The 10,000-nt window shown below is 43.5% G+C and overlaps 2 protein-coding genes across 5 annotated transcripts in view; one reads left to right on the forward strand and one right to left on the reverse strand.

Moving 5' to 3' along the window:
* The window catches only part of LOC143290919 (uncharacterized), a 20,405-nt gene extending 15,512 nt beyond the window's left edge, over positions 1–4,893 (forward strand). For 2 of the 3 annotated variants that reach the window (XM_076600480.1, XM_076600481.1), the window contains 3 exons: positions 1–680; positions 2,647–2,827; positions 3,814–4,892. The exon at positions 1–680 is cut by the window's left edge and continues 224 nt beyond it. In XM_076600480.1, the coding sequence (XP_076456595.1) occupies positions 1–680; positions 2,647–2,827; positions 3,814–3,926 (974 nt within the window). In that variant the 3' untranslated portion in view covers positions 3,927–4,892. Of the gene's footprint in view, positions 681–2,646; positions 2,828–3,813 lie in introns of all 3 variants that reach the window. The other variant, XM_076600479.1, reaches the window with a different exon arrangement.
* Positions 4,894–7,206: 2,313 nt separating this feature from the next.
* Positions 7,207–10,000, reverse strand: part of LOC143290920 (uncharacterized) — a 15,974-nt gene continuing 13,180 nt past the window's right edge. For both annotated transcript variants that reach the window (XM_076600483.1, XM_076600482.1), the window contains 2 exons: positions 9,654–9,834; positions 7,207–8,010 (listed from right to left, as the gene is read on the reverse strand). In XM_076600483.1, coding sequence (XP_076456598.1) covers positions 7,898–8,010; positions 9,654–9,834 — 294 coding nt within the window. In that variant the 3' untranslated portion in view covers positions 7,207–7,897. The remainder of the gene's footprint in view (positions 8,011–9,653; positions 9,835–10,000) is intronic.

Consider the following 10,000-nt stretch of genomic DNA (forward strand, 5'->3'; position numbering starts at 1 on the left):
GATCCGGTCCAGAGCAGGATGCTCACACGGAGCAAGGAAGGATTGGCAACACTTCTTCAGACTCTGGTGGATTAGAAATCAGTCAAGATCAAGGACAAGCCCATGAAGTTCTGCTGAGGAATATTCCAAAAAGCGATTCTGAGCCCGGAGATTTACAAGCAGCCTCCAAAGAAACAAACACTGAGGATCACTTCTGTCGTGGTGACAGCGAAAGTGGTTGTAAACCTGATGATTCCATCACTGTACGTTCTGCATTCTTGCTGCCATCACAGTCGCCAGAAAACTACCGATGTGTTTCTCCCACCCCCCTAACTGCTAGTGGGCAACAACGTCAGCATGATTCTGCAACGAATGTCAAACAAGGATCAATAAGAAATGTGTTACAAACCTTTCAAGCTAACTTACATTTCATGAAAAATCCTCTGTATGTTTGTGTAGTGTTATGTTCAGTCATAAATTTCTGCACACTCTTCTCGATTCGGCTTCTGGTGTTGGACTACACGTCTAGCAGAGGATGGAGTGTGCAGGATGGTGTTCTGATCAACTTCCTGTTTGCATTGTCATCCCTGCTCGGTCGAATGCTAGCGGGCCTGGTCAGCTTACATCCACGCGTGCACAATACATCACTGTTGATTTTCAGCGGACTGCTTGGAAGCTTCGCTGTTTGTTTGATCGGCCAGGTGAGTCTCTTTGTTCCATGTGTCCTTCCTTCCTGTCGTTTTTTGTTCGTCTTTTCTGTCTGTCTGGCTTTTTAGTATTCATTTTCCTTGTCTTGCAATCTGCATAGCCGTTGATCAAACAGTTCTAAGAGGGCTTGGTTTGGTGAATCTCATCTTCAGTTCATGAAATTGTATTTAAAAAATAAAAATAAAGCATAGCAGGCTTCCGTTAATACAATAACGGGATGTTTATTCTTTTCAGCGTGTCCTGTCCACATCATCTCTGTCCTGTTCATACTGAGTGCCATACCGAAATGTTTGGTGGTGGTGGAGAAACAGGCATAGCAGGTCTTCAGAGTTCACAGCATGCGTACAATCATCAGTGAACGGACAAAGGTTTCATGTATCTTTGATTTCGCGCTCAAACATCACAGATCGATAAAATAGTCATTAGTTCAGCAGAAGATGCTGATTCCTCAATCAATGTTTGAAAGCGCTGCAGCAAGCATTTCACCAAAGAGGAAGCTGAGTATGTTCAATTCCAAGATACAGCCCTGTTCGACTCCTCTCAAAACTGGGAATGTCTCAGACACTTCCCTTTTTTTCAGTCATAATAACCCTCGCACCATACCATCAGGAAACCATTACTCATTCCTACAAAATCTTGTGGGCAGTCATGTTTTTCAAGGATGAACCAAAAGCCAGGCCGTATTTCACCAGAAATGCTGAGCAGCGAGATGCCGTGTTGACTGTCCCAGCATGTCACAACCACACACCAAGCTCATACTGCCATAATGCATGTGTGTGGAAGAATCCATCAACCTAGACAGATAGATATGGGACTGACTATCCAGACCCTTCAGCTCATTCGGACACCCGTGTACAAGAGTCCGGAGAGAGAGAGTGAGGCTGCGCCCAGAAAAGTATCGCTGTGGTCCTGTCCTCACTGCGGAATGGCTGCGAGACGTGTACCTGCTACAACAGACACGATGGGGACAGACCACTCACATCTTAGTTGCTTCCGCGCGATCCCCCTTTTTTTATTTATCAAATGTGAAGATGGAATACCAAACCAAGAGGTCTTTCATGGTAAAAAAGAAAAAAAAAAAAAAGAAAGAAAAAAAAACCACCAACTTACCTGGTACCGAGGCCATGATCATCGAGCCATAAATGAGATGTTCTGGCAACATCATTAGAATGGAAGACAGTCACCTTCCTAAGCATCTCTTCTGGTCGGACCAGCCATCTGAAAGTGTCAACGGGAAGGTCAGACCAAGCGCTGCTAGGACCTTATCCGGAACTATTTATGTGTCTGCAGTCCATTGGTGGATGGGAAAAACTTCTGTAGACAAGAGCACCTGGAGGATGGCGACATACCAGGGTACCTGAACCTTCGAAGAATAATGCTTGGAACATCTTGTTCAGGATGGACAGAAGTGCCAAACCTGCTAATGCCCCGACCTGAGTGTTGAGGTGTGTGGGCATCAGAGTTCAGCCAACAGTCTCACCAACAGCCTCACTGACATCATCGTCGTCGCTTCACGATGGACTACAATGATAATTCACCCTTTTCACCTCCATGGTATCAACCCTCAAGATCCGAGGTTTCAACTCTTTCATCGTCATGGTATCTAACTTTCAGATCCAAGGTATCCACCTCTTCATATCCACGAAATTCATCCAACAGATCCGAGGTATCCACCCCTTCATATCCACCAAATTCACCCTACAGATCCGAGGTATCCACCCCTTCATATCCACGAATTTCACCCTACAGATCTGAGGTATCCACCCCTTCATATCCACCAGATTCACCCTACAGATCCGAGGTATCCACCCCTTCATATCCACGAAATTCACCCTACAGATCGGAGGTATCCACCCCTTCATGTCCAAGGTGTCCAACCCTCCAGATCTTAGGAACCCACCCCCATCATATCTATCATACCCCACATCTTTATATCTGTGATTTAACCTTGTTGGGTAGGTGTACAGTTTCACCCTGGCCGCTGTGTTTTACGTCTGCTTGGGGATGGGCTACGGCGTAACGATGGGGATGTATCCTGCAGCTGTGATGGACACCGTCGGAAAGCGCCACTTCTCCATAGGTTTCGGGATGTCGTCCACTGTGATGGGGATCTTCGTTGTGGTTATTGGCATCCTCACAGGTAAGGAATCAAGCTCAATCTGTACCATCGGCACGCAGCACCATCACAGTCTCAAATCACACAGGCACAAATCACAACAAAAAGAAAGGCACATTGCATTCGCCATAGTCAAAAATAAGTTTGTACTTCTATGATATATATTCTTCTCATCCGAGGGGTCTGTGTAGAGGAGAAGAGAGGACTGGCCGTACTGAGTGAGTTAAACAAAATACCAAGGAAACGAATTAAGGGGGGGAAATATATATATATATATATATATATATATATATATATATACATAATAGAGTGAAATATAAGTGGAATGCGAGTGAATGAAATAAAAAAAAGAAAGAAAAATAATACATAATAAATAATACATAACCAAAGAAAAAAGAGGTCACGCTTAGCGTAACCGCACAACCCACAGAAACGCGCACACTCACACAGGCTTACACATGTTGTTGTTTTTTTTCCACTCTGAAGGGACTTGCTTCTCCTCCCAGATCTGGTTGAAGAGAATCTCTACACTGGTCTCAACGTCAGTCGTCAGTACTCCCCCATCCCCCGCCCCACACCACCACCCCCTCCCCCATCCACCCTCCTACCCCCCTCAAGAGTTAAACGGGAGACCACTAAAAATTAAAAACAAAAACAAAAAAAAAACCAGTCCTGTGTGACTGTTTAAATGGTTACTTTCCTTGCAAAGCACGGCAAACTGCACCGAATGAGGGATAGTGAGAGAGACAGAGACAGAGACAGACAGACAGACAGACAGACAGAGACAAAGATGGGGAGGGAGGAGGTGTATATGAGAGAGGGAGATAGTGGGGGTAGAGGTAGGGCCAGAGAGGGAGGAAAAGAGATAATAATATTCGTTTTATTGTTGACTGTATGTTATGGAAGATTTAACGCCACTACTCTGTGCACTTTATAATAAAATTTAAAAAAAGAAGAAGAAGATATTTATAGTTTATTCACTTCAGTTCCTTTCTCTTCCTGTCCGACAGGAGTGCTAGTGGACTTGTTACAATCCTACAGCCTGCTCTCCCTTGTCTACGGAGTTGTCAACCTTGCCTCCACCATTTCATTGCTGGTTGCTTTCATCTGGTGCCGACGATGAATGTCCGGCTGGCTGGCTTCGTTTGTTTCCTTGATGGACAAGTGGATTGATATGATTGATTGATTGAGAGATTCAGTATGCGTGTGTGTGGGGTGATATTTGATTTTTTTTTCAATGGATAATATCTTCTTCTTCTTCTGCGTTCACTCGTATGCACACGAGTGGGGTTTTACGTGTATGACCGTTTTTACCCCGCCATGTAGGCAGCCATACTCCGTTTTCGGGGGTGTGCATGATGGGTATGTTCATGTTTCCATAACCCACCGAACGCTGACATGGATTACAGGACCTTTAACGTGCGTATTTGATCTTCTGCTTGCATATACACACGAAGGGGGTTCAGGCACTAGCAGGTCTGCACATATGTTGACCTGGGAGATGGTAAAAATCTCCACCCTTTACCCACCAGGCGCCGTCACCGTGATTCGAACCCGGGACCCTCAGATTGAACGTCCAACGCTTTAACCACTCGGCTATTGCGCTCGTCAATGGATAATATCAATTAATAACACATTTTCTTTATGTCTTATGCCTTTTGTTTTTCTGAACTTACGTGTTTTGTTTTTATTTATGTACATTACTGTATTCGAAACAGATGTATTTCCTGCAGTACTCAGATGTCTATACCGTTTGTATTAAGAGTGTTGCTTTTGGCATTATCAGGAAGTGAAACAGACGAAATAAAAGCCAGTGTGAATCTTTTTCTTTCTTTTATTAATGCATTTTGTTATAATTGATAGAAAGGTAAATGCATATTAACCAATCTTGTAGGCACACGTTAATTTTGAATTTCAATTATGAAGTCATGATGCGATGTTGTTTTGTATTTTCTCAAGTTGCATTTTAAAATAATCAAAACGCAAACTAATAAACAAGAAAACGAAACCAAAATTGTTGTGTGTTGCATTTTATCGTATTTTATAACTGCAATGTAGTTGCTAGGGTTTAAAGAAAACGGAGATACCTCTGACCCATTCCAAGTTAAAAACGGAGTGAAGCAGGGATGCGTTTTAGCCCCCACCCTCTTTTCCACTGTGTTCGCTGCAGTGCTGATTGGTGCATTCCGGGGCTGTGATATGGGGGGATACATCCAGTTTCGTTCAGATGCCAAACTCCTTCATCTTCGACGAGAGAGTTCCTCTTTGCTGGTGAATGTGCACTGGCCGCGCACTCTCATGAAGACATCCAGTGCACCACAGATCGCTTTGCAAGGGCCTGTCAACACTTTGGACTTACAATCAGTCCGAGGCCATGCTCCAGCCTTCACCGTCCGGAGCTGCCAGTATTCCACCACCACCTTTCATCATCAACAACACAGAGATCAAAACTGTGGACAAGTTCTGCTTACTGTAAGCAGCATGGATCTCTGGTCGCATCAGAATTGATGTTGAACATCTCAAAGGCCAGCTCCGCCTTTGGAAGACTCTAAAAGAGTCTCTTGCAAGGCCGTAGCATCAAACTGCGCACAAAGGTTGCTGTGTACAGAGCTGTGGTTCTGAGTACTCTCATCTACTGTTGTGAGACTTGGACCACGTACCGCCGACATATCCAACAACTCGAACAGTTCCATCAACGATGCTTGCGCAAGATCTGCAGCATTAAATAGCAAGACATTGTCCAACCTACAGGTCCTGAAGAAGTGTGCTCTAACCAGCACTGAGTGGAGTGATGGCCTAGAAGTAACGCGTCCGCCTAGGAAGCGAGAGAATCTGGTTCGAATCACGGCTCAGCCGCCGATATTTTCTCCCCCTCCACTAGACCTTGAGTGGTGGTCTGGACGCTAGTCATTGGGATGAGACGATAAACCGAGGTCCTGTGTGCAGCATGCACTCAGCGCACGTAAAAGAACCCACGGCAACAAAAGGGTTGTTCCTGGCAAAATTCTGTAGAAAAATCCACTTGGATAGGAAAAACAAATAAAACTGCACGCAGGAAGAAATACAAAAAATATGGGTGGCGCTGTAGTATAGCGACGCGCTCTCCCTGGGGAAAGCAGCCCGAATTCCACGCAGAGAAATCTGTTGTGATAAAAAGAGAAAGAGAAATACTCATCAAAAGCCAGCTGAGATGGACAGGACACGTGGTCCCAATGGAGGACAACAGAATTCCAAAGATGACGCTCTATGGACAACTGAAGGAAGGACAACGTGACCAAGGAAGGCCTCTCAAGAGATACAAAGACACCTTGGAGGTCAAAAATTGATATGGATTACAGGATCTTTAACGTATGCATTCGATCTTTTGCATGTGTGATATGTGTCATCAGCAACGACGTACATTCTTATACAACACATCGCATACTGTATAATACAACACAACACAACACAATACAGAACACTACAGTGCAGACACAGAATACAAAGCAGCACAATAAAATACAATTTCTTCTTTTTTCTTTTATTCTGATTTTTAAAAAAAAATAAATATAACCCTGATACATTGCAAAACAACACATCATTATCAGCTCACCACAAAAATTCGAATGTCTGCTGACAATTCCCTTAAACATGCATTCATTTTTATCTCAAGCGTAGTAAATTATTCTGTTTTCAAAACACCGTATTTTCTGGCTTTTTTGGGGGGTGTGGGGGGAGCTCCAACCTCCTCTTTTTCTCCACTTTTTTTTTTTTTTTTAACCAAATCTTTCTTTTTTCTTCTTTCACAGATTCATATTCACCTTTCATGCACCACTTTCGCCCACACACCATTAACAAATCAGTTTCTTTCATTTTTCCCCTGTCGTCTGGCGCAGCAATTGCCTCAATGTGCCTTGAGGCGTTCATTTTAAGTGTATTTGATGTCTGCATACATTTGCCAGGTTTTTTTTTTTTAAATAATGTTCTAGTGTTCTGCTGTATGCATTCTAAATACGTATGACAAGTGATTACATAACAATAATAATGGATGCTTATGTAGCACACTATCCAGAAATCTGCTCTAGGTGCTTTACAAAAACGCTTTTGTTAACATAAAACATTATATCTATGTTACATACACACACCAAAATGTGACTACACACACACACACACGCACACACGCACACACACACTGCATACATACATACATTTTAACATACATGTGTATCTAACAGCTACATGTCTGAGTTTATTATTGCCCTTGTGTGAGTTGTTAGATATTGAAGGTTTTCTGTCGTCCATCCTCTCTCTCTCTTTCTCCCTCCATCAACCTCCCCCCTACCCCCCTGCCCCCCCCCCCCCCCCCCCCCCCCGCCCCCTGACCCCTCCCTCCCTCCCTCTTCCCCCTCTCTCTTAACCTAATACATAACCAAAGAAAAAAGAGAGAAAGACAAAAAAGAAAGAAAAGATTTGTCATCTGTATCATAACAATGGACCGACCCTATCTTCCCATTTAATGTCTACTTTTTCTCTCTTTTTTTCTTCTTTTTTAAAAAATTACTTGCCAGTGGTTTCAGGTGACCTAGCGCATGTATGTAACAGTGTATGTGGAGTCAGAGGTGGAGGGAACATCATTTCCATTGAGCATCTCTCCCATTGATATAGATATCGGAGTAGCATATAAAATACACGTGTACAGGATACAGTCATTTACGCTTATCTTAAAAAATGGTCAAGTCAGTCAAGGCTAACGAGCAATACAATAAAATATGATAAAATACGATCCACCCATGCATGCATACATACAAACATACATTATATTATAAGTTTCAGTTTCAGCTTCAAGGAGGTGTCAGAGAGTGTGGACAGTTTCAGTTTCAGTTTCAGTAGCTCAAGGAGGCGTCACTGCGTTCGGACAGAGAGTGTGGACTGATCCATAATAAGACGCTGCTTCACATCTGCTGGGAACAACAACAACAACAAAAAGCGCTTGTCAGGCCTTGAGACACAAATATAGACCGAACAATCAATCAGTCAATCAATCAATCAATCAATCAATCAATCAATCAATCAGCCAGTCCATCAAGGAACAAACGAAGCCAGCATACAGAACATTCATCGTCGGCACCAGAGGAAAACGACCAGCAGCAAAATGGTGGAGGCAAGGTTGACAACTCCGTACACAAGGGAGATCAGTCTGTAGGACTGTAATTTGTCCACCAGCATTCCTGTTGGACAGGAAGAGAAACATGAACCGAATTTGATGAAGTATAAATACTTTTTTTTAAATTTTAATGTGCACGAAGTGATGGTTTTAAATCAACCAAAAGACAATAGCTCGTAATGATGAACAGAATACATGAAAAATGAAAGTGACAAAACAATAAATTCAATCTTTCACCCCCTTCCTACCACCCGCCCCCCCCCCCTCTCTCTCTCTCTCTCTCTCTCTCTCTCTCTCTCTCTCTCACACTTATACCACCTTCTACCTCCCCTTTCTTCCTTTCTCTCTCAGTATCCCTCAATCAGTACAGAGTTTTGGCCTGTATTAATAGTGAAATAACTGATTTAACCAGCAATATGGCGCTACAGTTTTAGTAACCTCCCTTTAAGCCTCTTGTGGAAATGGAATGTGTCAGTCACAATTTTTCTGTTACGATATCTCTGTCAATTTTAGTTTGATATTCAAACACTTTTTTTTCCATGATTGAACGCTGTTTTATAGTCCTATGGTCCTAATCGAGGTGTTACGATTTGATGCTGTTGATACACAGGCGTCTGATATACACACACAGACACACACGCACACGGACACACACACGCACACACACACACACACACACACACACACACACACACACACACACACACACACACACACGTACTGTTTCTCACTGGCTTAGCTGATTCCCTGAGAGAATTGTTATCAAACGATGTGTTGACTACAACCTTGTCATGTTTGTCTCAAACCTGGTGTAGACGATAGATAGATAGATAGATAGATAGATAGATAGATAGATAGATAGATAGATATAATAAAATCATATTGAAATAAGATTACAGTTGTGCCAAAATTAGAGTGAGAGCTGTATGATCAATGGCTTCTCCACTGCAATGGGAAGTCATCTTTAGCTTTGTCTTTTGTGAAGAACTATGACTGAAACTAAGAGATCAGATTGCACTGGCTCTTAGTGCTGCAGCCTTAAGGGCCGCATAGACTGTCTTATAAACCTTTTGGCCGAGAGAGTGAGGATGTAACTTGAGCAAGATACTCCACTTTATTCAAATTCTAGCCCAGATAGTCGGGACAGCAGTTGCCTCTTCCTCTGCTGTTCTGATGGTCATAGTCGGACACGTCTGAATGTCATACTTACTGCTGGTTCCAGTGCTGCTGCTGCCATTCTCTTGTTTAACAAGGTTTTTGCCCTTGCACCTGATCGATTATTTGTATTTGTATTTCTTTTTATCACCACTGATTTCTCTGTGTGAAATTCGGGCTGCTCTCCCCAGGGACAGCGCGTCGCTATACTACAGCGCCACCCATCTTTTTGTATTTTTTCCTGCGTGCATTTTTATTTGTTTTTCCCATGGAAGTGGATTTTCCTACAGAATTTTGCCAGGAACAACCCTTTTGTTGTCGTGGGTTCTTTTACGTGCGTGCTGCACACGGGACCTCGGTTTATCGTCTCATCCCAATGACTAGCGTCCAGACCACCACTGAAGGTCTAGTGGAGTGGGAGAAAATATCGGCGGCTGAGCCGTGATTCGAACCAGCGCGCTCAAATTCTCTTGCTTCCTATGCGGACGCGTTACCTCTAGGCTATCACCCCACATATATGTTAAATGACACAATTTGAGCTGGACTTCTTACCTGTGAGGATACCAAGCATCACATCCATAATCCCCTCGACAGTCGACACCAGCCCGATACCAATGGAGAAGTCACGGGTTCCAACGGTGTCCAGCACAGCTGCAGGGTATATCCCCACAGTCACACCGAAGCCAACACCCATGCAGGTGTAAAACACAGCGGCCAGGGTGAAACTGTCCACCTACCCGACAAGAAGAATCATAAATATGAAGGGGTGGACACCTCGGATCTGGAGGGTGGATATCATGGATATGAAGGGGTGGATACCTCAGATCTGAAGGGTGGACATCATAGATATGAAGGGGTGGATACCTCGGATCTGTAGGGAGGATATCATAAATATGAAG

This window comes from Babylonia areolata, chromosome 16 (genome assembly GCF_041734735.1).
Source record: "Babylonia areolata isolate BAREFJ2019XMU chromosome 16, ASM4173473v1, whole genome shotgun sequence".
In the NCBI taxonomy this organism is placed as follows: Eukaryota; Metazoa; Mollusca; class Gastropoda; order Neogastropoda; family Buccinidae; genus Babylonia; species Babylonia areolata.